We start from the raw sequence: 27,984 nt of genomic DNA, 5'->3' as shown, positions 1-27,984 counted from the left end.
TCAGAAGCAGCGATCGAGGATGATGGAGTGACCCCCTTCTTCGTACTCCGCCCGAGAAACCCACAACTGCTGGAAGGTCCCCAGACTGGCCAGTATGGAACCCCCCAACCAGGAGGAGTACAGACTTTCCACGGTGGAAGTCATGTTTAGGATCTTCATTTTGATGGTTTGCGAAAAGCACTCCTTCTCTCTTAGCGAGTTGTATAGACGATCAACCAACCCAGGAAAGAGAGAAGATCCGCCCGTGACAATAATGGCCTGCAGCAATTCCTTCCGTATGTCTACATCCGACGAGATGATACATTTAACTATTGCTTCTGGTAGTCCATTGAAATTTTGATCCGATGGAACAGCACGAAATAATTCCTCTGCAATGTCGTACTTGTAATGGTCTGTCTTGATTTTTACCCCATCGGGTAATTCAAAGAATTCCTCTTCCTCTTCGTCTTGCCCCGTTTTCCATTTGGTGGGTGCATTACCATTTTTTGCACCGTTGTTTGTTTGCCCGGGAGATTCCCCCTCCTTTCCATTTTTCACACTCCCCGTCGTACTTTCATTCTTTTTATTAGTAGATTCATTTTGTCCGACGCGAACTCTGCAGATGCTCTCCTTCATGTAGCGAATGACGTCTAAAATGGCTTCTTCCTCGTAGGAGGTATGCACATTGGCGTAGGGTGAGACGATACCAGAACAGGTAGCCACGCCGGCGCTCCACCCCAGCCGCTGCTGGTAATACGGAATGACCCTCACTTGGTCCTTCCTCAGCAAAGCATAAATCAAACGGTCAAAGTAATCCCCGCCAATGTTAAATTCGAAGGAGTTTTTCTGCAGCACGTATCCTTCATACACGGGGGTTACATTTAGTGAACTCGCCCCGATATCCACAACTAGTGCACTACATCTACCTAAACTGAAGGCAGATAACTTTGCTTTCTTCGCAAAATACAATGCAGGGATGTTAAACGTTTCAAAAAGTATTTCCGTCATTTGTTCTCTCACTTTGTGGTTGTGTATGTTCTCTTCGGATAACAGAATTGGATGTTCATCCATTTGTAAGTTTAGTCCACCCAACTTTATCGGATCGACAATTTCATCTGTGCATTCGAAGACTCTCCTTGACTCTACTCCTTCGATGCCATACTGCAGGATCTTCTCGAATACATCACTGTTCATGTGTGTTGTGTTGTCCACTGGGTTTCTCTCGAAGAGCGGTTTTATGCGAATATATTCTTTTGGGTTGTGCAGATTCAGAGGGAATTTCAACTTCGGGTGGCGATTATCACGGATACCTGCGCTGGCAGCATCGTTCGAATCAGTAGCGTTCCCTCCAGGTGATATGTCCTCCCCGCAGGTACTTCGCAAAAACACCCTAGGGGTGTCTTCCTGGTTGTGGCCAATTTTTGTTGTGCTGAACCCCATGTCGACGACGAGCGCCGAAATGTCCTCCCCCCCGCACAGCAGGCTTTCGCCCACATCATTTTTCGAGTTCATCTTTTTTTTTTTTTTGTTCTATACCCCTGGGCCACATCATCTCGCAAGAGGGGAAGGAAGCCAAGTTCGGTAACTCCACCTCTTTTTTTATCTCCTCCACGGAGAAACACTCCTAATTTAAGCGTTGCTCACTACTGAGTTGTTTATTACATGTGCAATTTTGCCTCTCCTCTTTTTTTTAGCTAGCCATTCTGCGCGTAATGCTACACGTACGCACATATATCTTGTTCCTTCTTCTCAGATTCCAACTTTTAAATTATTTCTCTTTCCTTACTATTCCCCTCTTGGGGCCTATCCTTTTATAGGGGCTTTGCAAAAAGGAGGGAAAGAAAAAAAAACGCCTCATGCGTTGTTGTTTACGGGGCCATTTTTTCGTGAAGCTCCACAACACTATTTGTTCGTTTCGCATTGTTGTATGTGACCAGGTGGGCACCGGGCAGATGCGCACATAATGGTTAGGCGACCTCCCCTAAGGGTGCGTAAAAGTGAAGCGCGTTTATAGATACAACATTGGAGAAAAAAAATACTACATTAAGAATCACATTCGTAATTGTACCAACTTGGCAAACTTCCTTTTTCGTTTTTTTTCATTTTCTGAATACAGGTATGCCCCCACATGTGTATTCACACGATGGTATATGAACGTGGGGATATAACCCCCACCCCTACCTAAATGGATGTAGCCAATGCATACACGATTGAAAAAGCAGCTTCCAACCATTTCGCCATTGTGGATCCAAGGGTAGTTGCCAAATGTACGTGGAGAAAATGAATAAAATGTAAGGGAGTCTTCCCAACAAGCGTCACAGCCTTCTTTTTTTTTACGAATGGGGTTCGCTAATGGAAGAGCTGATCTGTTAATGCATGTTTGGGGCGTGCCCCCGTCAGTGCAATTCCTTTGGGGGTAACTATACGTGTAAAGCGTTCGTCTGTTGCAATTTTTTTAACACCACGTAAAGAGAATTTTACGTTGTTCAGGGGGTGTTGTCTCTTACAGCTGCGACGGACCCATAGGTGAAGAACCGCCTAAGGGCATGTCACCGACATTGATTGGACCGTTCTTTGCCGCGCGAAAAACTTATGTGTTGTTTCCCCCATTGGGGCGATAAGACAAAGTGACTATATTGGCCAAAATAAACTCGAACATCGTTCACATGCGTGGTCAATTCCCCAATGTACTCTCCTTAAATGCTCCGTTGGGTGTTCTCTCCAAGTAGTAGTACATCCGTATGATTGAAACATAGAGCATTTCTTTATGCCATCGTAACTCGGAAGAGTACACAAAAAGGTGCACGGAGATCGGTGTGACATTCATTTTGAAGTTCTCATGTCTGGTCAGCGGCATATCAGGCGGAACGTGCAGAGGTTTTCAACCCTTGTCTGTTGCTGCTTGCACATGTTGTGCAAATCCGTTTTTCCCATTTCAGGGCGTAACTTCGTCAACTGAGGACGCCACTCAGAAGGGTGAGTAGGTTTGTACCTTAACCCAACTTAGCGATAATTTCCCCAAAGTGGAGATAGTCGTTCTTCCAGTTATTCGCTCTTTTGTGCGTTTTTCTTGTGTGTAAACATTAATGTAGCCATTTTGCAATTTTAAAAAAATATATGAACAAATTTTTTTTTTTTTTTTTTTTTTTTACCTGCTTTACCTTGCCAAGTCAGGCAAAATACTGCCAAAATGGGATAAAAAAAAAAAAAAAAAAAAAAAAATAGCTATAAAACGGATCTGCAACGGAGTAGTTACCTCCCCCAATAGCTATCCCCTTTTTTGTTCTATTTTTTGCTTCTTTGTTTTCCGCCTTTTTTCTTCCTGTTTTGATTGTTCTTTCTTTACTCGGCGCAACGTGAGGGTTTTCCAAATGGGCGAAGTGTTGTAGACACATAATTTGCTAGCCTTGCCCATTCGGTCAAGACAGAGGTGAAAGATCGCGTGGGACGTGGTGCCAAAAGGACTGCGCGAGCGGCCACAAGGCAGAACATCATCCCAAGGCAACCACTCAGCATTTACGTGCACATAGTGAAAAATAAAAGAAGAAAACTGTTTTTTCGTTTTTCACGCGTAGAATGGTACACATTTCGACGTAAAAGTTAAAAAAAAAAAAAAAAAACTGAGCCAACCAAGACGCTCAAAAGTGCAGCCCATTTTGCAAAAAAACTTATGACTATTTCTGTGCATGATCTGGGCTCCCCGCGTGAGAAAAAAAAAAAAAAAAAAGTCTACTCATATGTGCATTTTGCGTGAAGCACAAACTTGGCTCTACATAGACACGCAGGAGGAAAGCTACGTATCAATGCCTTGGGTGCAGAAGGAGTCTATCTGGGATACTTTATCTCTTCGTCACTATGAAGGCAGCGGAAAGGAACGCGCACGTGAGTAATCGGAGGCCTCCCTTACTGGTGGCGAAAAGGAAGGGAGCGACCACCACTAGCCATGCAAGGCAGATCAGACAAAAAGAACCATCCCCAGATGAACGAAAGGAAGCACTAAGGATCAACATTAAAAGAGTCACCCCTGAGTACATCACCGACAGGGCGGCAAAGTATAAAGACCCCCCAATCGTGCTCCATAAAAGTGACGGGAAGAAAGACAAAGCTGTAAATGGAAAGAAGAAGGATAAAGGAATGCACAGTACTGGATCCACCCACCCCAGTAGCAGTCAAAGAAAGATCAACACCGGGGTGGAAAAGTCACACGTGAAGCCTTCCTCCCCCCATTTGGGTGAAAGTCACCGGAGTGAAGAATCACGCACAATAGCAGCAACGGGTATAGCCCCAGTTGGGGAGACCCCCTCGAGTAGAAAAAAGACGACCCACTTGGGGAAAATCAAAAATTCAAAAAGGTACACAGATTTTAACAAGGGAAAGAATATAACCGACGAAAAGGAGGGAATCAAAAATGTGGGGATTTCATGCGAAAGGAGATCGAGCTGCCACGGGAACAGTAAGTCTCCCAAGTTGGCACCACTGACAGAGCAAGGTTCACAAAGTACACCCAGTCCAACCATGTTGAGCTCACAAAAAATCTACTCACACAACGATATTCACATCATTAACCTTTGCAAAGAGGACCAAATGAATAGAAAGGAAAAAGTGAAAAAGCTCAGAAATAAAATTCTAAAAATGTATAGTGAGTTATTTTTACACCATTTTCGGAGGAGCCAAAAGTTGATAAAGTCAAGTGGGAACGAAAATTTAAATGTTTGTCTGAACAGAGAGAGTGTGCATAGCTTCCTTCGACTGTCTTACAAATATGGGGACTATGAATACTGCGTGGGTTGCGTAATGGTGTTGCTGCTCGATCGGCTAACCAACTCAGAGGTGGAGTTGAATCCGGGGGAAAGGGACGATTTGGAAAACGCCGTGCGGGCGTATAACTATCACACGTTGTTGGCCTACCGGGGCACCTTCAAGGCGTACCACAAGTGTAACCTGAAGAACGGCGCCAACAGCGGTTGCAACAGTGATCATGTGAAGGATGTGCACAATGTGAAGGATGGGGATGACCCTCCTGTGAAAAGAACCCTCCAAAACGCGAAAAGAAAAAGCATCTGTAGAAGCATCCGGGCTATTATAAAGGACAAGTTTCTACTCAACTGCGAAGCCATAATAAACGTGGTGAACTGTATCCTCTGCACGATTAGTGAGGAGAAGGAAAAAATATACTACACGCACCTCAACGCAAACCAGTACAAGACCATTTCTGATATCACCGAGACGGGGGTGAAATATAAATATGAGCAGCTAGCTAGAGAGACTTATCAGAAGGCATTCCAATTAGCACAGATACACTTAGTACCAACGGATATACATTTTTTGCAGCTAGCTAGTCGCTATATTTCCTTCCTTTATTTTAAGGTGGGGCAAGAACAGTTGGCCTTAAAAATCTGCACTGGCGTGTTTGATCGAACGGCCGATGAGCTGGACAATTTGCAGGACGAGGGGGAGGCGGATAGGTGCCTCCAGATTCTGAGCAGGATGCGTTACAATATAAAGCGCTGGTCGAGGAAGCTCCACGGGAACAGCATCCTCTTCCTGGACTTCTAACCAGGGGGTAGCGGAGCGGGCCTGTCGACTACTTTGATCACACTGGCCCGTTTGATCACATTTATTCGTTTGATCACACTGATTCGTTTGATCACACTGGTCCGTTTGAGCATGTTGCCTTTTTCAAAATTTTTATGCGCATACAATCGCAGCGGCTAACCAACGTGGGAATTTTTTTTTTTTTTTTGTCCATTTTGCCACTCCCGCGTTGTAACAAGCAGAAGTTGTCACTTTTGTTAAAAAAAAAAAATCCATTTCTCTGATAAACCAAATCGGAAATGTACGGGGGGACGATAAAACGGATGCCGAGGTGGTGTCTGGGTCTCCCCCCCCCCCCCCCCCCCCCCCAAGCGGGAAGGTAAGAAATGCCTCTTTAAAGATGTGCATTAAAAAAGAAAGGTTGCACCACTCCGCGGGGGAGTTAACAAACTGAGTTGCCATCCCTCGTGGGGGGAAAAACAAAAAAAGGGAAAAAACAAATGTAGAGCAAATGTAGAACAAATGTAGAACAAATGTTAACAAATGTGAACAAATGTAGGGTGAAAATGAGGGACAAACTGTGACGGGCCAGGGGGGAAGGAAAAAAAAAAAAAAAAAAGATTCCCTTCGGCTACTGCGCCGGTCGGCTTCTAGCACTCCTCGGTGGTGACATTGTTGGTCACCCCATCGGTTGCCAATTCTTCCTCTTCAACTAACTCTTCTTCCTTGTCCGACTCTTCAGCCAATTTTTCTTCCTTGTCCGACTCTGCTGCCAATTCTTCCTTCTCGCCTGACTCTGGCATCAATTCTTTTGTTGTGTGTCCTGCCCCGTCTGGATCCACGTAGTAGGGGATCTTGCCCTTGATCCAGTCGTTAAGGATGATCTTCGACACGGAGGTGATATCTGGCTCTCCTCCCTTAAGCAGCTTGCCCATTTTTCTAGCCAATATTTCTAGGAACTCCTCCGTGCTACTGAATTGCAAGTCTTCAGGCAGCTTGTAGATGCGAAGGAGGTGTTCCCTGTCGACCAGTTTGAAGACGTCATCAATATAGAAGTGTGGGTTGGTGATTTTTTCCAGCCTCATGGTGCATCTAAGTATTTTATCCGAATCGTCAATATCGTAGGGTACAATTCCTGGGCAATCTATGAGGTAGATTTTGCTGGTCAATTTTATGAACTGCCAATATTTGGTCTGCCCAGGTAGACAGGCAGAAATACAGACAACTTTTTTTTTTAATGAATTGATGATGGCACTCTTCCCTACATTGGGGTAGCCAATCAGACCTATGTGAATGTGTTTCTTTCTCTGGTTTTGAAAGAACTGCGTGTACTGCCTAATCACATTGAAGAGGTCACTTTTGCCAAATGGCTTATTTATACTAGCGTGGTAAGCAATGGTTGGATATTCCTTGGATAAAATTTTTATCCATTTTTGAGCTACACTGGTTGGTACTAAGTCTACTTTATTTATGATAAGGATGATGTGTTTATTTGGTCTGTCTTTTTTTAAATTTTCCTCCAACCTTCTGCATCTAGTTCCTATGGGATCACGTGCATCTAGAACCTCCAAAATGATATCCGAGCTGTCAATCACTTTGTACAGCTCAGTCCATATTCTTTTCGACTGTCCAATTTTTAGTAACTGATCTTTACTGAATTTTTTCTCCACTTCTTTGTTCCTCGATTCGATTAGTGAGTTGTCCTTTTCCGCCTCGTAGTTAGTTAACTTCTTTTTCGCATCATCTGCCAGTTCTTCCAAACTGGTGACATTTAATTTGGGCCTTTTCCTTTTTTTCTTCTTCCCGTACACGTCCTGGAAGTTTTCCATCCTGAGGAAGCTCTCACTCTGATGCTTTTTCTTTTCAAACTGGGGGGGGCAGACCAATCCATTTCCACTACCCCCAACGACATTATTCCCCCCTCCTCTGAGCAACTCAACCGGAATTTTGGACCTCTTAATGACCACGCTGAACGGGTCATGTGTAGCTTCCTCCATTTTGTCCCTGAAAATTTCCAACTTACTCTGACTAATGGTCCTGGTATTGTTAAACCACTTTATGTTTGGCTCAATCCTCCTGACCTCATTTATCTTGGCATTCATTTTTTTCAAGTTTGCCTTCGTCCTGTACATTTTGAGCCTCTTTTGCTTCTCGTCATTCTTCCTCTTGGCGTCATCTTTACAGATGGATTTTCCATCCACTTTTACGTTCCCCACGGAGCTGCGCCCGATTTTCAGGCTCCTCAGCTTCAGGCTCCCCTTCTTAATCATCTTGCGGGGGGAGGAAAAGTTGTAGAAAATTTGTTATAATGGTAGAGGAACTCCCACTGAAATATAGCATACTTCAAAGACGTTTCCCTGGGATATGGGTTGTCAGAACAGCTTTTTTTTTTTTTTTTTTCCTGTTGCCCCCCTCTGTAGTGGCGTTTATGCGGAAAAAAAGAAAAGGCGGACTCTTCTTCAGTTAGGCTGTTATCTTTTTCTTTTTGCCTGACTCTTCCTACGCATTTCCGAATCCTTTCCAAATGGCAAGGAGAGAGGTAAGAAACAAACGATGCGCTGCTCCATACAAGTATGTTGTGCTTTTCCTTTTTTCCTTCTTCCGTTGACCCACTCCTCCAAATGGTTGAAAGTGGGGTTCCCTTTCTGCTAACTATTGCTGCCTATAACCTTTGCTAAGTATACTTTTCCCATTTCAGCGGAAAGTATATCTCCTTCTGCTGCGCAATGAAGTTAAATGACGCGCTTCAATGTGAGTAGTAATAGAAGTCAGTCCGAAGTCAGAAGCGATCTCCAATTTTTTGCGGGGAAAAAAAAACTACGTATACCTTTGTGCCTGCCCCGCTGGAATTTTTTTTTTTTTTTTCCCCAACGTGTCACATTTCGATAAGGTACAAATGACGCTTCGCGCATGCCCCATCAGTATGCGTGGTATAGAGGAAGAACCGAGTGAACGTGACATGATAATAAAAAACGTAGAATGCCGCACAGAGGGAAAATAGCCATTTTATGTAGCAATCGTTGCCTTTCCGGGGATTATCACAAAATGGCACATATATGAGGACGCTTCCCCCTCCACCTGCAAAATAAGGTTATATTTTTTTTCCGCAACTGTGAGGGGGAAAGTAGTCAAGGAGTTACGTCAGCAGAGTACTTAACAAATATTTACAGTGGTGTTCATTTCCTGCGCATTTAAAGGGTTGCATTATTTGGCATTCCCCCCTCACAAAGGAGAGTTAATTTTTATGCCATCATTTTTTTGGGGACTTCAACGTAGTTACTACAGAACGGTAGAACAAGGTCAGGTCCACCTTCCAACTTGCGTGGCATCCATCACGGGGGGGCCCCTTACAACGCCTTTTCCTAAGAACGTAACTCCAAAGAACTCCCAAATGGAGACCCTTCCATATGTCACAGTTGGGGATGTTCCTTCCATTTTATGCCAATAATTGCGAGGCAACATCCATTTCCATGTAGAAAATGTCCCATTTTAAAAAGGAATCCTCGAGTGAACATATTTTGGGGTATACCCCCCGTCCGCATTATGGTCATTTCGTCATTGGCAAAGTTGTGAAAAGAAGGGGGACAGACAGAATAGAAACACTGGAATAAATGAAGTGATGAATTCTGTAACCTATGTAGCCTTCGAAAAGTTCGTAATTTTTGCACCCCGATTGCGAATAATTATGAACAGTTCATACGAAAAGGGGGAAAATGACCAAAATCGCCTGAACGGTGCAGGCATTTTTACCATTTTTACCATTTTTGCCATTTAAATTATTTTATTTTTTTTTTTTCTTTGCAATAATGTGAATTTCCAGTGGACCTATGACCAGTCCACACTAGCACTCGTTTTTGTGGCCTTTGTGTTCTATGCGAAGTGGCACGTGAAGATAAACGCGCCTTTGCAAAAAGAAACGCCAATTAGGAAGTGCATACGGTGCAACAAAAAGGGGGAGTAAAAGCATGCACCATCGTGGAGGCTGACCGACAAACCTTTTCTTCTCAACCCCTGGTGTGCACTCGGGGGATCTACATGTAAACCTGCTTAAAAAAACGACATGCACTTTTATGGCACAATTAGGGAAAAATGGGGAAGCTGCGAAAAGATTGTTCCTCCTGTGCAGCAAAGTGGCTGTTGGTTCTTTGCCCCGCTTGGGTGATCCATCACTGGAAGGGGTTATAAAGTGAAAAGAAGCGTTCTGGGGTGACGTGGATTTTATTCCTCCATATGTCCTTCGCAGCCGTCGTAGGGGTATGTTCTTTTTTTTTTTTTTTTTTTTTTTTTTGTCATTCCATGCCTCTCTGCCTACGCACAGAATGTGTCCACTGCGTGCACTCGCAACGGACGTGCAGTTTTCTTGCGTAGTGCCGCCTATGCATACGTGCACAGGTGCATATCCGTGTATGCAGGTACCCCTGTGCACGCAATGAATGCAAAAATGATCTCCGATGTTTGCCAACGAAGGGCAGACAAAAAGGAACACTGTTCCGGGCATTCTATACACCCCCTGTGGTATTACTGCACACGAAAATGAATGACGGAAAAACGGAAAAACGGAAAACGAAACAAAAGAAAAAAAAAAAAAAATTAAATAAAATCAAGTTAAGAAAAATAAGATCAGAAAAAAACGTAGAAACAAAATTCTTCCTGTATCCATTACGCAATTTGCCCCTGTATTCGTCAGTAACTGCGGTGCTACGCGCATGGTGTTTTGTGGGCATCTTGAAAGGTGTGTAACGAAGCGGCCTAGTGGTCACGTGATGATGCGATGAGGGGGCTGTTTTAACGGCAGCACACAGTTGTTCCCCGTGGAAGTACTACGCCTTTTTTAACCGATCCAACGCTCACAGTTATCCTCCTTCAGTGTGCCATAAACTACGCTTCGCGATTTTCCAAGTTCCCTGAACACACTTCTGTGGCGAGAAAACGCAGGAGGCCCATTTTCTTTTTGGAGGTCCCCACTGAGTTTTCATGAACAGTATCCTCCGCTACCCGGCTGTGATTGGTTGGCCCGATTTGTTGACCTGCTTCGTTTCTTCTGTTAGTGCCCCCTTTTACATCTTTCGCGTATTTCTTTCCCCTTTTTTCCTTCCACACTGAGCTTGCACAACTTTTTACCCGCCCCTTGGGTGTGATTATCGGCAGCGCGTTAGCAAACACGAATTGCAGGTGGCCAATTGGTGGGATGCAGCTTACCGGTTAATACCTGATAGGACCAACGCACGAAAGACGAAGCAATTGCCCATGTTAATTCAACAGGAGGGTCGGTGAAGGGGCCTTCCCCACTTTGCACGCGTGGGAGAATTCACGCGTCCTTTCTCCATAACCTCCTTCGATACAGAATCCTTTTGAACCCCTTGTTGCGAATGCATACGGGAGGGGGAGTTGTACATCTGATGAGCGTCTTCCTGACCGTCTGCCCGTCGTAACCATCATTACTTGTTTGGCTGCCACTGAAGGGGCAACAGTCACATAGGAAAAGGGCTTCCTCATCTCCACTCCCCCATTATTCGATGAGCACACCTCCGTAGTTCCCCTATCCTACAGGAGCCAACCAAACTGAAACAACAACAAAAAAAAAAAAAAAAAAAAAAAAAAAAAAAAACGTTTTAAAGGACTACCCGCGTCTATAGAAACGGAGTAGTTTATTCTCATCCATGTGGTTAGCAGATCAGTGCATCAGAGGAAGTGGGACTCAGTTTCAGCAGATCCTTGTCATCGCGCATAAACAACTCTGATCAAATAGGAAGAAGTCTGCAAAGAGTGCCCAATTTTAAGTTACCACGTAGACACAGACATAAGACCAAGTAGAGAGCGCATGTTTGGAGATTCCACCCCCATCCACTTCCAGATGTAGACGCATAACTGGATGCAGCGCTTTGAAAAAAAAAAAAATTGCACAGCTACTTGGTGTGGAGACAAACTTGGTGACACGATCGTGGTGTAAATAGGGCCAAATTCATTTTTACATTTTTATATTTTTATATTTTTTTTTGTTTTTTTTTCCTGCGAAGAGAGCATCACCTGATCTGTGTCACCCATGAAATTGCTGTTGTGTCCGCACAGGAGCGGGGGAAGCGCAGAGGGGGACCTCCGAGTGAAGATGCGAGCTCGGGGGATAGGACGGGGAGGTGACCACACGAAGGGGTGCAACACCGGTTGGAGCAGGAGAGATGCAAAGGAGGATCCACACCAAATGGGGGGAAGTGACTCTACTACCCGGTCGAATCATCTCCCCATCGAGAGAACAGCAGTGGAGGAGATACAAAGTTCCCCCCATCATCACCCAGTCGAAGGAGTTAAAAACTGTTTCGCCCATTTCGATTTCGCAGACACATTTATGCGTCACAGCAACGGAGTGGAGCGTCAGATGGAGGAATCGCGCAACCCCCCATTTAGGGGCACTTGTGTGTATGCCATCCCTCTGATATGTTACCACCAAAGGGAGACGAATAAATGGAGTTGTTCCACAGAAGGGGATCCACTAATAAGTAGCGCTGATCTGCCAACTGGGGGGGAAAAAGGACCGTCCATCCTGAGGGGCAACAGTTGCCAAATGGGTAACCCCCCTGCTAGTGTGATGGACAGGGTTAGAAGCAAAGTAGAATGTAGGAAAAAAGGGAGAAAAAAATTGGCGTTCATAGACCAAGTCATTTTGCGTCATTCGAAGTGCTCCTGGTGTCCGTTTTTGAAGAAGGTGAATAGAACCTATAGATGCACTAGGAAAAGTGGTGCCATGTGCAGCGGTGTTGGCGGTTGTCACTTTGATGCGTGCATCATTGGGAGGGATAACCAGCAAAAGGACAAAGCGTCCCCTCGTAGGGAAGAGGGTCTTGCGAAGAGGGGTATTTTACGTGGAGAACACAGCAAAAGGAGGGGGATTCAGAAGAAAGTAGGTCTGCGTGTTCAGTGGGAGGATGGGAAAGAAGCCTACCTTTTTCAGGATGGTTCGTCTGGCGTAGATAAGGGAGAGGACTGTCATGGCAACTCAGATGATTCATCGGATTCAGCACAGTTTCGCTTGGACGGTGGGGAGGAGAAGGGAAAAGAAGCATTCACCCCTGGAGAAGCTTCCCTCCAAAGAAACAGCACTCGAAGTGGAGAAGAAACCATGGAGGATGCCTGTGGAACACGCTTTGGAAGAGGAGGACCTCCGCAGCGAAGCAATATCGGAGAGTGCACGTGCAGCGAAGTGGACGCATACATGGATGTGTTCAGAGAAACTTTGGAGAATTCCACCTTTATAGACGACATAACAGATTTGCAGCCAATCCATTTGGCAACCAAAGAAGGAAACATGGAATTAGTGAAAAGAATGATAAAATCAGGAACTTACATAAATAGTAAAACGAAGATAAGGAAGTTCACTCCATTGCATCTATCGGCATCGAAGGGGGATCTAGATTCTGTTAAATTTTTAATAGAAAATGATGCAGATGTGAACGCTCTTTCATGTGATAACGAAACACCTTTGTGGTGTGCCTCCATGTCAAACCATCTGGATGTTTGTAAATATTTTCTAACCCATGGTGCGTTGCCTAATTTGACCACAGGGAGAAGGAAGTACGACTCTCCCTTACACGCAGCGTCTATGATGGGAAATTTTGAGGTGGTAAAATTGTTGATTGAATATGGGGCCGATGTAAGTTGTCTAGACGCCAACCAATTAGAACCAGTACACTATGCGTCGTTTGAAGGACACAAGGGAATTGTAAAACACCTCCTTTGGCAACAAATCAGAAATTCTGTTCATACAAAAATGAAAGAGGTTGTTAAGGCTATGCACAAATATGGGGTCTACTCCCAAAAGTTAGAACAATTCTACTTGCTAAAATTTAAGGCGTTTTATAAAAAAAGGATCACCAGTAAAATATTATGTTGTGCTATTACTTCAGGGAAGGATAAAATTGTTGACATAATTTTGAGGAGAGGTGCTGACCCGAATTACTTCGACGTCCGATTGCAGTTGTTCCCCATCCATGCTGCTTCCATCACAGGGAATTTAAGAATATTTAAAAGTTTAGTCCGAAGAGGTGCGAACATTTATGCGAAAACGGGGTGTAACAATTCAGCAATGGACTTAACTGAAGACGTGGAGATTAAACGATACATTTTGCAGCATTCCAGAAAAATTAACTTGAGAAATGCTTGGCTGGTCAGACGACGGAAGAGCGCAGACGTGTTGTCCCGCCTTTCCCCAGACGCCTTTTACTACGTGTGCACATTTCTCTGATGTGGAAATGTACTCAAAAATGAATGGGGGGAGTGTGCATCAGGTCCATCCGTTAATTTGTGTATCCTTCCACCTTTCCATGCTACACACCAAATGGGGAGACAACACATTCAAAGGGTCATCCATCGACGCTCCCCTAACGATTTCCCATTTGGTGAAGATTTATCCCCCCAGGAAGTGCAGATAGACTGTCGTTTGAGCTGCGCCGCTTTTCCCTCGATGGGGAGATAGCCACCTTTTTAACATTCCCACTAATTCACCATGATCGATTTAATTTGTTCAACAATTTAACCCTCCAGTTTGTGATTCACGTGTGGTTCGTTTTGTCTGCGCTACTCGTCTGATTCAGTTCGTTTGTGTTTTTACCCTCCCCACGTTAGCAGCGCCATTCATATACCGTCCAAGTTAGCCATTTCGTTTTTTTTTTTTTTTTTTTGTGCATGTGTGTGTGCGTTTTTTTTCAATTCACCTGACCTGTTCAGGCAACTCATTTTTGTAAGCGCAAGCAGAATCGAAAAAAGGAAACATTCACCAGTTGTCCTCACAATGAAAGGTTTACCATTTTGTATGTCCATTTGCAGATGACTCTGTTCAACTGTTCTGTCACGTAGAAGAGAGCAAATCTTTCGGCCGAAGGAGGCCTCTCCGTTTGGCCATTCTCATCCATGATGGGGGAAAAAAAAAATGTTGGTCGAAGGTGGAGCTGCGTTATCTTCCCCCGTTCGGGCATACGTGTATGGGCTATTCATGTTCACGCTTGATGGCTACCCCAAGGGGGTGGAGGGGGATTTCCAAAAATAAGTATTCCTCCCAACCTTGGGGAAAAAGCAACCCGAACATGCTTTCCCTTTGCATGCATTTTAAGGTTACCCTATTGATTGCTCCCCCATGGTTGCTGCTGTAAATAGTTGCTAATATGTGCGGTGCGCAGAATTACCTTGGACGGTGCCGCAGCGCAACGGGTCTGACGCACAGTGAGAAAAATTTCCTCAGGGGTTCATCCAAGCGCCGCAAGATAGGCTTCCCCTCTCTTAATCTGCTTTTCCTTCCCATTCCTTCTCCACCTTTGAGTGCAAATTTGAGAAGCCCCAGTAGGGAAGCAGCAACGTTGGAGGAGCACCAACTCGAAAATGTACCACCTCGAAGGAGTGAATTTAAGTGAACGCACAGCTTCCTGGGTTCCTCCTAAGTAAAAGGAAAGGGAGGCAGGACATTCATTTATTTATTCGCCTATTTATTTATTCTATTTTTTATTTTACTTATTTATTATATTTTTTTTTTTTTTTTTTGCCGGCTTTCCCCTCTTCCATGTTGCGGCAATTCCTTTTCTGAGCCGTCCTCGCCCCTCCACAGCTAAGCTAACCAGTGGGGGGCATCTTCCCCCAGGGGGGAGGCAAGCTTGTTTTATTTTCTCCATCCTGCTGGCCATCCTTTCTTCCCCTTTCCTGTGCTGCTCCCTCCCCCTAGTGCAAATGTCCGAAGTATACAGCATCGAACCCAAAACGTCTGGCAGGGTAACTATCTACACCAGCCTGGGGGAGTTGGAGGTCCTCCTTTTTTGCAACGAGTGTCCGGTAGCATGCCAGAACTTCATTCAGCTGTGCCTAAACAACTACTACAACGGAAATAAGTTTTTTAGAGTCATTCCCAAGTTCTTGATCCAGACGGGGGATCACACGAATACGGGACTACGTAAGGGAGGGGCGCCAATCAGCAAATGCCTGTGCATATGGTTATGCATGTGACTATGTATATGTGTACCCCCACTCACATGCGTAACCGCCACCCCCTACCCACACAGACAACGAGTATGCCTTCAAGGAACCCTTCCCGAACGAGTGCAACCGCCGACTAAAGTTCCTCTACGCGGGCTGTATATCCTTCGCAAACCTTAATATAGAAAAGCCGTCCAATGGAAGCCAATTCTTTATAACCTTAGACAAGGCAGAATACCTGAACAACAAGAGCACCCTTTTCGGGAAAGTCGCGAAACATAGCATCTATAACCTGCTCAAATTTAACCAGATAAAGACAAACAAGAATGATGAACCTATAGAGGATGCTCCCTACATACAATACATTAAAATAGAGGAGAACCCCTTTCACCACTTGGTCCCTTATGCCAATTATGAGAGGGAGGTGAAGGAAAAGAAGGAACAGGACGCACACGGGGAGCAGTCCAGGGAATTGAAGAAGCTCAAGGGGAACTTGCTCTCCTTTGGGTACGACGCGGAAGATACGGATAAGGAGGGGGAAGCATTCGACAAGGGAGAAGTTCCTGATGCGGGAGAAGAGGAAGACGATGACGAAGAAGTCACTGATGAGGTAGAAGCAGCCGACGATGGAAAGACGCAGGGGGAGAGGGAAGATCCATCGGGAGATACCCCCAGGGACCGCCCCACCGAGGAAGACGCAACAAACGGGGAACCCCCCGAAGAAGAACCCCAAAGGAAGACATCCTTAGGAAGGAGCAAAAGGGACAGCAAGACGGTTGAGGAAAAAATCGATAAGCTGAAAAAAAAAACAAACGACATTGAAAAGGACAAAGCGAAAAGGAAGGAAAGGGACTTTGGAGCGAGGGACCTGGGCAGCTTGGTGAGGCCAAATGGGGCAAGCCTATGCCGGCACATATATATAACAATGTGTACCACATGGAAGGGCTCTGAATCGGGGAGGGGACTGCTCCGATTGACGCCACACCTTCATATTTTCTATCTGCTTTTTTTTTTTTTTTTCCACCCCGCAGGATGAGTCTTATTTGAGGAAAATCAGGAAGTACAACAAGATGTCCAAGCGTGAGAGGGAGAAGCAGGTCAGTGGCAGAGTTAAGTGGTCATACAAAATGGTCATTACAAAATGATCGTTGCAAAGTGGTAGCGATTATAGGCGTCCACCGCCAATCGGTCATAGATACCCAGCCACAGTCACACACACACAGCCCTCACGTCGCTGCCCCATTTTTGTTCCATTCCTTCCACCTTTTAGTCGCTGCAAAAACTGGAAGAATTCGATAACAGGCTGAAGGGGCTCTTTTCCCGTGACGGTTAGCAGCTAAGGGAAGATCGCCGCACGGTTCTGTGGCTTTCCGGTCGGGCTCTGTTCCCCAACGGGAGTATAGAAGAGTGCCTCTCCGGACACAGCTATACGTCTACCCTGCATATCTGTATGTGTTCCCTCCTTTAGGAGAAACCAGCCAAGGGATGAAGCATGACTGGCTGAACACCGAGGGGTTGAAGTTCCGGATTGACTCCGCCAATGTAAAAAAAAAAAAATTTTTTTTTTTCAAAAAACTGTTATCCCAAGGGACATGTGTACATGCATATGTACATGTACATTTATGTATTTTTTTTTTTTTTTTTTTTTTTTTTTTGCAAGGCATACGAACATGAAGACATAAAAAAGAAAGTACGCATTGGAGCCAGCGCGCGTTGTTCTACATCCGTTTGGAGACACCAAAAGTTTTTTTTTTTTCTCCCCATTTGTACATTTGCCTTACACCTGTTTATTATGTTACTTGGAATGCCACCTTTACGTGACACATGTTCTTCCCCCCCATGTACCCCTCCTTCCAGGTGGTTAATCCAATGGACACTGAAAACAAACGTCCCTACGATTCGAAGTTCAGCATGGAGGTAATTTTACCTCATAGTGTAGCAAGCACATGAGACGAACGAGTGTGTATGTATGTGTGTGTGTGAGGGTTACCACTGCGACCGGTATAGGATGGACACAACGGTTGGAGCGTTGTCGTTCTATTCACGCTTTGTTATTGCTTCCTTTTTTTTTTTTTTTTTTTTTCCCTGCGCAGAAATATATGAAGGAGAAACGGTCGAAGGAGGACTCCGCGAAGTAGCGATTGGACAAGGAAACGAGAGAAATTGAAAAAAAAAAAAAAAAAAAAAACTGTCCACCCGATATGTACCACTGGGTACACTTACGCGAATGTATATGTGTAATTATGTGTGTTTCCCCCATTTGGCATTTTTCCGCGTGATCCATGTTGTGCTTTTGCTTCGTTTCGCTTTGTTATGATTTGCCTTCTTTGCTTTGCTTTGCTTTGCTTTTTTTTTTGTGTGTTCCCCCTTGTGCGCCACTGCAACTGCTTCACCTTTTTTACAATTTTTTTAAACCGCAAACAAACTTCCGCGCCGAACAAAAAAAAAAAAGAAAAGTGCATTCATTCACATGCGCATATTTTATGTGAAAAAAAGGAAAGTAGAGTTCTCCTTCCTCTGTTTTTCTACCTTACCATTGTTCTTTCCATTTTCCTTTTGAAAAACGCGCAGACGCACGAAGCGAATATCGCGGGTCACTCACCCCCTTACGTGTGCAACTGTTGCTCGATCGCACACCGGCAGGACAATTCTACGTGGAGCTTTCGTTTGGCGTGATTTCACTCCGTTCATTTTGATCAATTTTTTCTGATGTGATTTCGTTTAATTCGGTTTATTTTCCTTTCCATTCCATTCTTTGCGTTTTTTCCTTTTTTTTTTTTTTTTTTTTTTGTTCCGTGTCTGCCATCTCCCCGTTCAGTTCCCAATGGAAGATGTAAGAGTCAAGGACACCGTCATGGTATATGGCTACAAGGCCACCATAGAACATATAGAAGAGGTCCAAGCGGGAAAGGCTTCCCCCGAAAGGAGAAAAATCTACGCAGCGAAGTTTAGCAATAGGCATGGCTACACAGATGGTGTGTATAGGAAGGAAAGGTTGTTCACTGCGGAAGATGGAGCTTTGGTCGTTTTCTGTTTGCGCGATTCGATCAGACCTTTCAGTGGTATCATTGCATCTGCGCCTTATCCGGGGGTCATTCGTCCCTTTTGGGGGAGGTCGAGCAGTTTGGCATCCCTTGTGTGTATCCTTTTCGCATCGCTTACTTTACGTTAACATGTCTATTGTACTCCCCTCATGCAGAAACGGAAAGCGCATGCATAAGAATCCAAAGGGTGTTTAGGGGACACAGAGCGAGGAAGGAATTCCACTCCTTGGTCTCCTCCCTCGTGTGGAGAAAATTCGAGCACCTCCACGAAAATATGACCCTCCACAATCATGAGTAAGAACGAGGAAACATTTACCAACATGAAACCAGGGGGAGCTACCCCACTCCAGTAGGTTTATTCGCACCAACGTACCGATCATAACTCTCCCATTTGCCATCCCACCCACAGCGAAATTTACAAGCCCCTCATCAAAGTAATAAACGAAGACATAAAGAGTGGGAAGATTCAGTTCACGTCGAAGTGCTTTTCGAGTAATTCCAACCAGTTCTCCCGCATCTCCACGACGTCCTTAGAGGTAGGATCGAGTTCAGGGGGGTATAAAATGTCCTTTCCATTATTGGGATTATTCTCTCTGTTGATGTGTAGACAGAACGAACAGATGTCCGTCACCGAGGAACCACATGCAATGTTTTTTCTCCTCTGCAGTCCAACAATTACGATGAAAATGTGCCGAAACTGAAGGGCAAAATAGACAAGGCATTCGCCATGGAAATCTTCCATTTTTTCCTAACAACCAAAAATGTAAGCAACGTTGTAACGCCGCCATCGTTACGTTGGAAGTAGTTACTTAATTACCGCTTCATCATCACCTCCTGACTGCCCCCCCACAGTATGTCCTCCCAAACAACCTTGTCTGTAAGATCCTCACGAAGACGCAGAAGATGCTGGAGGAAAATATAAAGAGCTCTGTGATACACGTAGACATGACGAAGAAGTCAAAGGACACCAAACTGATCGTAGGGCAGAACAGGCGTTAACAACGAAGTGCTTCAACGTGCTGTGCCGCTTCACTACCTCATCAATCTGACTTTGCTGTCTTTTTTACAACCCCTTTTTCTCCTTCCCATTTCCCCTTTCGAAGATCCTGGGAGATGTGCACGGCCAGCTCAACGACGTCCTTTGGCTATTTAACCGATTTGGTTTACCTTCCTCCAACAATATGTAAGCAAGGGAGTGCAAAAAGCGGATACAGTTCTAATGAGTGGACGAGTGAATGACTACATACAGTTACGTCTACATGCATATGTTCCATGTTGCGTGGTCATTCTTCACCCATTTATGCAGCTACATCTTCAACGGAGACATTGCTGATCGAGGGGAAAACGCCACAGAGATCTTCCTCCTCCTGTTCGCCTTCAAGTTAAGCAGTTACGACAGCGTCATAATTAACAGAGGGAACCACGAATGCTCCTACATGAATGAGGTTTACGGTTTCTACAATGAAGGTAGGGGGGTGCTCATACTTATACTTATACTTATACTTGTTCTTGTTCTTGTGCTTGTTCTTTTTTTTGCATCGCATATGGTGACCTTTGTGTCACTTCCCTACCCCATCGATGATTTCTTTTTTTCCTTCCCATTTAGTCCTCTCCAAATACGACAGTGCCGTCTTCGATCTGTTTCAAGGGGTATTCGAATTACTTGGCTTGGCCGTAAATATTCAAAGTAGGGTTCTTATGAACGTGCCGCGTGGCTGACTTGGTTTGCCTCTATATGCGTGCTTCTTTCCTGCGTGTTTTTACTTCCTGCCACCTTACACCTTTCCCCCCTTAGACCAAATCTTCGTGGTGCACGGCGGGCTGAGCAGGTACCAGGATCTGACCGTTCAGGAGATAGACGAGCTGGACAGGAAGAAGCATGAAATTTTGCACCCGGAGAAGTATGAGGACACCGTCATTTTCGACTTACTCTGGTCTGACCCACAAAAAAAGAACGGCATAGGAGGAAACGCACGAGGGAACAACTGTATCACCTTCGGCCCCGACATCACAGATATGTTTCTGAGGAAAAATAACTTCGACATTTTAATTCGATCTCATCAAGTGCCTAAAACGTTGAAGGGTATTGAGAGTCACCATGAGGGAAAGTGCATTACGTTGTTTTCCGCTTCGAACTATTGCAATAAAATTAAGAATCTCGGGGCAGCCATTGTGTTCAACCAAGATCTAACCTTCGAGGTGCAGGAGTATATGTCACCCTCCCTCGACGTCATTCGGGAGACCTTCGAGGAAAATCAGAAGCTCCGAGAGAAGGTCCTCAACTCGTCGAAGATAGTGGACCTGGAGAAAAATGTAAGCACAGGACATTCGTATTTGCTTCGCTTTGCACACATCATCGCGTGTGTATATTATCACGTGCCTACATCAACGCGTGCGTATTTACCGCCTGGCCCCCCCGCAGGTGCAAAGGAGCAACGATAAAATTTCGACGGAGGGACAAATGAACGACATCCTAAACTGTCTGAGCACGCTGATCTGCCATGAGAAGAACTCTCTGTGGAGTAACCTCTACGCGAAGGACAAGGACAACACGGGCAAGGTCCACATAAACATATGGAGGTAACGCCACTGCACATTCGTGTGATTGACACGTCGATACGTGCATATATCGGTTTATCGGTTTATTGGTTTATGGGTTCACCGGTTCATTGGTTTACCACGCCCCCCACAGGGAGGAACTGGAAAAGCTGAGCAAGACGAAGAAGGTGCCGTGGATATACCTCTGCAAGAAGCTCAAAATGATCGAGAACAACCAGGTGCACTACAACAGCATCCTTAACAGGTTCAAGGTAAATTATGAACCAAGCAAGAACTTCCTTAACACAGAATGGAAGAGTGAGTGCTTCGAGCATTTGTATGAGGCGTTGCTGAAGGCGGACTTGAGTTTAAGGGAGACCCTCATGGTGTTCGATAAGAACTTGGATGGGAAGGTTTCCTTTGCGGAGTTCGAGCAGGTGCTGAAGGATCTCAACATAGGTAAGTGGGTCGGAAAGAGCAAGGGTTACCACACTTAGTTGTTTAATTTACATATTAGTGACAGTGTCGTTTGAATATATTTGTGCTTACCCTTTTGTCATATTTATTGAATGTTCCCCCCTACAGATTTGTCCAACGAGCAGATCCGCATCCTGGTCCGGCTGATCAACAGCAACTCTCTGTGTAACCAGGACAGAGCGCAGGAGAATGACAAAATAGACGTTGCAGAGTTCATTGGAAAAATGAGGGTGTGTTATCGACTGGCAATAAACAAGGAATACACAAATAACGATAAAATTAGGAAGCTAATCGAAACGATTGGAAAGCATATCCTGGCCGACAGTGCAGACACAGCTAACTTCCATTACAGATTTTACGAGGAAAATAATGAGAGGGGTGGATCGGAGAGGAGGAAGAGGTCCAGTGTGATCAAGTCCGTTGCCCTCTTTCAGAAGTTTAAGAATTACGATAACTTTGGGAATGGTGAGTCCAAAACGGGGGTATAGAGTATGATACAACGGTCGATACAATGTTGGATACAATGCTGAAGTGCAGTCACTTCGATGTGGTGTGCCTCCCATCTTTACAACGCCGCTGACCTTTTCGTAGGCTACCTCGATTACGATGACTTCGTGCGGGCGATCAAAAATTTCGACATGAACAAGATCAGCAAAGAGGTGGAGTTCGACGTGGACGATGAAATTCTGATGGAGGTATGGGCCAGCGTAGTCATATCCACGTTCGTCTCCCCCACTGCAACTGCAACTGCCACTGTTGCTGTGACGTTCGTTCGTTTATATCATCGTTTGTTGTTTTATAGCTATTTTATTTTATTTTTTTTTTTTTTAATTTTTTTTTTTTTTTTTTTTTTTTTCCAGCTAGCCAAATCGATAGACATAACAAAGTCGTCCAAGATCAACTTCCTGGAGTTCCTGCAGGCCTTTTACGTTGTGAACAAGAGCAAGTATTCCTACGTGGACGAGGTAGGCGGGCGGTCATCGGTGACACGATTGCCAGTGATACAGTCACCAGTGATGTCACTGCAACACTGCTTCCTCTCCTTATTGCTACCCTTCGCAGATTTGGTGCCACATATGCACCGTGATTTACGAGAACAAAGTGGCCCTGAAGAAATGCATGAAGTACCTGGAGGACACCATGCAGGGGAAAATAACGAGCATACACTTCCGCTACATTTTGATGGAGCTGAACAAAATCCTGCAGCAGCACAAGCACGAGAAGTAACCAAAGAGGGGGGTCATCTGCAAATGTGTGCGAAAATACACACAGTTATATGTATATGTACATGTATATATTTTATTTTATTTTTATTTTATTTTTTTTTTTTAGGAAAAAACCCCTCACGGACGAGCAGATCGACCTGCTGTCCTACACCGTGGAGACGGACGACAAGATAGACTACGTCGATTTTTTAAACTCCTTCAAGCCAGTCTACTATATATGACGCGGCAGGGAAGTTCGCCTCTCCAGTTTGATTTGTATTTTGGGGGGCCTAGCCCTCCAAGGCCGCTTCCTCTGTTGAGTATCCGCACATGAAGGAAAGAAAAAAGAATTTACTCCCCACCCGTATTCACGTGTACCTACATGAAGGAAGCGAACCAAGCAGTGCAAACCGCGCAGCAGCCAAATTTTTTTTTTTTTTTTTCTTTTTTTGTTAAACGTGATGTGTAATCATTTGTGACATATGATTGTGTCCCCCATATCACTGCATGTTTGTTTTAAAAAAGGAGAAATGTCCCATTTGACGTCTTTCCCCTTAAGCAACTTACGTGTCAACTAATGTGTGTAAAAAAAAAGAAAACTCAAATGAACCAACTTGCAAAATATGCCTGAAGTGGTGGACGAGCTGAAGTTATTCCTAACCAACTTGGCAGTAACGAAAAAAAAAAAAAAAAAGACACCACGTGAAATATGCACAAATGGCAACTCTGCCAACTGTCGTAATGGTGTCGCTGATGGAAGTTTGACAGGTGGAGGTGATCTCCCAACTTTGTGCACATGACCTTCGTTCACTTTGTTCACTTCGCTTCATCCGCTTTGCCCACTTCGACCGACTCATCCTCATCTCCCCCTTTCTCTTTCTCAAGAAAGGGTCCGAATTGGTTGACGCGAAGGATCTGTTGAGCGCAGGTTGGTCGAAGGGGTTCCTCTACCCGCACGTATCGCACAGATGTGGGTGTTTTACCTGTGTGTACTTACTTGCCCACACACCAACGTGCAGTCATTGCACAGATTAAAAAAAATCTGTGTGCCTTCCTTTTCCCAAAGGGATCGGCGACAAGTCCGTCATACAAAATATTGAGGCCAAGCTCGGGGAGAGTCCCTGGAATGTGCAAAGATTGATAGATGTAAGGCGGGGGGTGCAAAAAAAAAAAAAAAGGCAAACGCTCATCGTGGGAAACTAACAACGGGGTCTGTTCCCCCCCATACATATCGTATCCGTGAAAAGATCACACTAATCACTTCCTCCCTTTTTACATAACTCAGCTGGGTATAGATACAATTCAAAGTGGACATGCAGATGAAGAGGAGAATGAGGACGAGCACGAACTGGAGCAGAGGCAAGACAGCAGCGATGACTTCATTTCCGACTTGGGGAGTGCGCGTGTGGTGAGGGGCCAATTGGGACCTCCCGTCGATGGGGAAAGTTACGGAAGGAACGGCGAACAGAGTGGTCCCCACCCGGGTGATGGGTCTGACGAAGCCTCAGATGATTTTACTGCTAATGACACAGCTAATCAGAATGGAAACCGAAGAGCCGAGCGTTGCGACCGCCAGGGGGAGATTCCCATGAAAGAAACGGACTTGTTTCACACAAATATAAAATTGAAAAGTTGCGCCTCCATCGCAGAAGAAGTGAAGAGGGAGGCACAGGAGAGCTGCATCAACCTTCACCCGGTGGTTAAGGAGTTCATTTGTTTGTTGGTTTTTTTGTTTGCCCGGATAAGGGAGGAGGGCGCACGGGGGGGCACCTCATACGGAGGGAACCCGGACAAATGTGCCGACGTCAATAGTGATGGGCAGTGCGGCAAGGTTAGCCGTGGGCGCACGGGACCCACAGCAGAATACGAGGAGGACCCCCCAAATGCATACCCAAGGAAGGGTAGAAATGTAGCTAAAATGAAATACCTGAAGAGGTCAGGTCAAAAATCTCCCTCCGCCTGTAAGAGCATATCCTGGAAGGAACACCACGGGGGGGAAGACCCTTCGTCCAATTCTAACTGCACCAGTGGGGAGAGTAACAACGAGGAGGGGAACTTCCCCTTCAGTGGGTACTCAAATGGAAAGAATCATTTTGGTGCACATTACAGGAATAGTAGATCCTCTCGCAAAAGTCGCAATAACTACAATAGGAGTTGCCACCACGAGGAGGTGATGAAGTCTGTCCTATTCACTCTAAACGAGGAGGAAAAGAATGACTACAATTTAGATGACATCGAACAAGCATTGGAAGAAGAAAATGTTAAGAGAGTGTGCGAAAAGGTTTGTAAACACATGCAAAGAGTTAGCCAAATGAAGGATGATCTAGTGAAGGGAAGAAACTTCCACTTAATTACGTCCCTTCTTTTTTTAACCTACACACATCTGGGATTGTCTCTCCTCAGATGGAAAGAGGTGTTCCAAATGCTGTGTCATGTCAGCAGAACGTTTCAGCAGTATAGGAAAAAAAACAGAGAATTAAAAAAAGAGTTGGAAAAGAAGGTGAACACATACATGCAAAAAATAAAAATGAGTGAACAGTGTATAGAACAGTACGAAAGAATGAAGGCTTCCTATGAGGACGTAAAAAGAGACAATGATAAGCTGAAAAAGTACGATTGTGTTTTGCATAGATTGAGGACGAAGATTCACTTGCTCGAGGCGGACAAAGTTTTGCTTGCGAAAAGGAAGGAGGAACTGGAGCTTGTGGTCAGACGGAAAGGAGCCTACTTTGTTGGGGGCAGGCAGGGCGGGGGAGTAAAAACAACCAGCGGGAGGATAACAAAGTTGGTGCCGAAGCGAACGCAAGACACGTCCAGTGGGACTCAGTGTGCCGTCCACAGTGACAGGGCTGAAGCGACCCTTCCGGATGGAACACGCGCACAGGAGGACAACACTGGTGAGGAAGAACAAACGGTGAACCAAATGGTGGTAGGCATCTCCCCAGTTGATAACCCTTCCGTGGATGAACTAATCGTCTCCCCCATTTCCGGACCAACAGAAGAAGGGAAAACGAAAAAATCAGCATGCCATATGGTAAGTAAATCCGTGCAGACAACGGAAGAGATCCAGTTGGGGGGGACTAACGAAACAAACAACGGGAGAATCTCGGAAAAAGAAATACCCAGTGACCGAAGGGACGCTTCACCAGTAGTGCCGGATACCCATCGAACGTGCGGAAGGACGGCACTCGTCCATGTGGAATCCACTCACCTGACGCTTTCTATCCTGTTATTCATGAGACGTGGGGGAGACAGGTCGACCATGTTGGAAGGGTTCCATTTTGGTGAGGTTGCTCAGTTTCAAAAAAAATTTAATAGGGGGTGCCTCCCTGTAGAAGTGGTCACCCCCCTGTGGAGGAAAATCCTAATTGAAAAGTTATGTAGCCAAATGGAGGGAACGCATCTCAGTGGTGATTCATCTGCTGTCCATAGGCGACTCGTCCTCCATTTGGCAGATATATTTTCTCGCTTTACTTTACATGACCAGTTGGTAGACGAAATAGGAATTGTGAATGAAAGATGGATTGGTGGTGGTGTCCGTTTTAACAGAGAGTGCCTCGATCGAGTGTCCTGCACAAGAAGGAGCATTCTGAGTCACCTCCTCTCGCGGCCGGAGAGCACCGCACAAAGTGGGGAAGACTTCATCTCTTCCTTCTGTTGGCATTTCTTTAGAGGGGAAAATGAGCTGACTGTAATGCGCCATGGTGATATGTGTGTAGAGGGGTACGACTCCAGTGCTGACGCTTTATCCGTGGAAGGGGGAAGTGAAAACGAAGTCGGTGGGATGCCTTTTGGTGGGCTCCCCTTCGATGATCACCTCCTGGAGGACGAAAACTGTTACACTGATCGAACCACCACACAAGCTAACGCATCAGAAGGATTAAACTACTTTGGAGTTTTCCCCCATGTTGGTGTCTACGTCAGGGGGATGACCCACCATTGGTTATGCACGGTTCACACGGCGAGGAGGGGAGCATTCCCATGGAACATAATCGACCAGAAGGCAGAGACTCACACCAACAGGAAGACTTCACAATTGGGGGGAGGAAATCAACTCACTCTCCATGGAGGTCCCCCCTTGAAGGAGATCTACCCAAGTGATGAGAGTAAGAAAAAAAAGCGTCACCAGATGGGAAGGCGTTGTCCGTTCTTCTTCATTCGATCTTCCCAATCAGAGCAGTGGCCTTTTCACCAACACATATAATGCGAACTTCCCTTACGCAGGACACACAAATTTTTACGTGGACAAAAAGACACACGAGATTTACGTCCCCGTGGATGGGACACTAAGGGAGGAAGACCAGCTGACGGGGCGCTCTCCAAATGAACTTAGCGAATGGACGACCCCCCAGATGGGAAGCACCTCCAAACGGGGTGAATATAGCACAAGTCAGTATTCGCCCAAACAGAGTAACAATCCTAGTAGAAAGTTTTCTCCCCTGATATGGGAACCCCCTTTAGGGGTGAAGAAACCATTCCTGCATTCTGATGGCGGGGGAAAGTCCACTCATGGTAGAGGTTCCTGCCATCGCAAGTACATTCACCCCGACAGTGACCTTATCCCAAAGGGGCATCGTTATGGGTTCAACGACGGAAGAAGGAAATTCTTTTTGGTGGCGTGGCGAAGGAGAGTAGAAACCTGCTACCGGGTTGTGAGGGGCACCTCCAGAGGGAGAACACCAAGGGAGGAAAAAACTTACTTGAACAAGTGGGGAAACAGGAACCAGTCCAGCGAGTTCATAAAAAAGAACAGAATGTGGATGGTGGCAGTCTCCCTATTAGTAATTTTAATTTTCGTCGTTGACACGTACCTATTGGACAGATCCATCTTCCTGTGCCTCATGTATTGTGTCTGCCTAGCCATGCTACTAACAGCTTCCCTGGTCAGGAAGTTAATCCACATGGTTCACGTCCCATTTGGTGAGAAGATAATATCGCAGGATTGGTTGGATGTTCTTTGCGTTTATTTCATTCGCATGGTGAATCATTTTCACCGGGGGTTGTATGAGGGTGGCGGGGGTACACAAACGGAAGAAGCGTTGATATAAGAAGGGGAAAAATATACATTTTTTTTTTTTTTTTTTTTTTTTTGGGGGGGATACTCCTCCCTACTCTCCATGTGGTGCATTCATTTGCCACTTTGTTGGGAAGATTCATCCGTCGTGAGGAGAAAAAACGTTCGATTTTTTTAAATTGGGGTGGCGAACTACCCATTGAGGTGGAAACAAGTTCATTGTTGACGGAGGGGAAGATGC

At 45.3% G+C, this 27,984-nt stretch overlaps 6 protein-coding genes across 6 annotated transcripts; 4 read left to right on the top strand and 2 right to left on the bottom strand.

Annotated features, from left to right (window-relative positions):
* PCOAH_00049120 (Actin) lies at nt 1-1,491 on the bottom strand (the record flags this gene model as incomplete). Its single annotated transcript, XM_020061695.1, has 1 exon — nt 1-1,491. One exon carries the CDS (start codon nt 1,489-1,491, stop codon nt 1-3), a length of 1,491 nt encoding a protein of 496 aa, XP_019917438.1.
* Nucleotides 1,492-3,834: 2,343 nt separating this feature from the next.
* Nucleotides 3,835-5,535, top strand: PCOAH_00049110 (Uncharacterized protein; the record flags this gene model as incomplete). Its single annotated transcript, XM_020061694.1, has 1 exon — nt 3,835-5,535. The coding sequence occupies one exon, from the start codon at nt 3,835-3,837 to the stop codon at nt 5,533-5,535; it is 1,701 nt and encodes a 566-aa protein (XP_019917421.1).
* A 629-nt stretch (nt 5,536-6,164) lies between these two features.
* On the bottom strand, nt 6,165-7,784 carry PCOAH_00049100 (Autoantigen ngp-1; the record flags this gene model as incomplete). Its single annotated transcript, XM_020061693.1, has 1 exon — nt 6,165-7,784. One exon carries the CDS (start codon nt 7,782-7,784, stop codon nt 6,165-6,167), a length of 1,620 nt encoding a protein of 539 aa, XP_019917183.1.
* A 3,773-nt stretch (nt 7,785-11,557) lies between these two features.
* On the top strand, nt 11,558-13,750 carry PCOAH_00049090 (Uncharacterized protein; the record flags this gene model as incomplete). The annotated part of the gene is made up of 1 exon (XM_020061692.1): nt 11,558-13,750. One exon carries the CDS (start codon nt 11,558-11,560, stop codon nt 13,748-13,750), a length of 2,193 nt encoding a protein of 730 aa, XP_019917335.1.
* Nucleotides 13,751-15,222: 1,472 nt separating this feature from the next.
* On the top strand, nt 15,223-17,603 carry PCOAH_00049080 (Cyclophilin; the record flags this gene model as incomplete). Its single annotated transcript, XM_020061691.1, has 8 exons — nt 15,223-15,442; nt 15,552-16,345; nt 16,497-16,562; nt 16,736-16,793; nt 16,934-17,007; nt 17,126-17,155; nt 17,323-17,382; nt 17,559-17,603. 8 exons carry the CDS (start codon nt 15,223-15,225, stop codon nt 17,601-17,603), a joined length of 1,347 nt encoding a protein of 448 aa, XP_019917439.1.
* A 686-nt stretch (nt 17,604-18,289) lies between these two features.
* PCOAH_00049070 (Serine/threonine-protein phosphatase) lies at nt 18,290-27,777 on the top strand (the record flags this gene model as incomplete). The annotated part of the gene is made up of 20 exons (XM_020061690.1): nt 18,290-18,527; nt 18,665-18,803; nt 18,919-19,045; nt 19,177-19,272; nt 19,362-19,487; nt 19,613-19,692; nt 19,816-19,976; nt 20,116-20,196; nt 20,305-20,822; nt 20,932-21,089; nt 21,202-21,506; nt 21,633-21,989; nt 22,116-22,219; nt 22,385-22,489; nt 22,587-22,747; nt 22,857-22,956; nt 23,615-23,657; nt 23,796-23,875; nt 24,015-26,835; nt 26,954-27,777. 20 exons carry the CDS (start codon nt 18,290-18,292, stop codon nt 27,775-27,777), a joined length of 6,624 nt encoding a protein of 2,207 aa, XP_019917330.1.
* Nucleotides 27,778-27,984: the final 207 nt, after the last annotated feature.

This window comes from Plasmodium coatneyi, chromosome 13, assembly GCF_001680005.1.
Source record: "Plasmodium coatneyi strain Hackeri chromosome 13, complete sequence".
Taxonomy (NCBI): domain Eukaryota; phylum Apicomplexa; class Aconoidasida; order Haemosporida; family Plasmodiidae; genus Plasmodium; species Plasmodium coatneyi.
The sequence above is the reverse complement of the archived record's forward strand: the minus strand, read 5'-3'. Positions and strand labels throughout refer to the sequence as shown.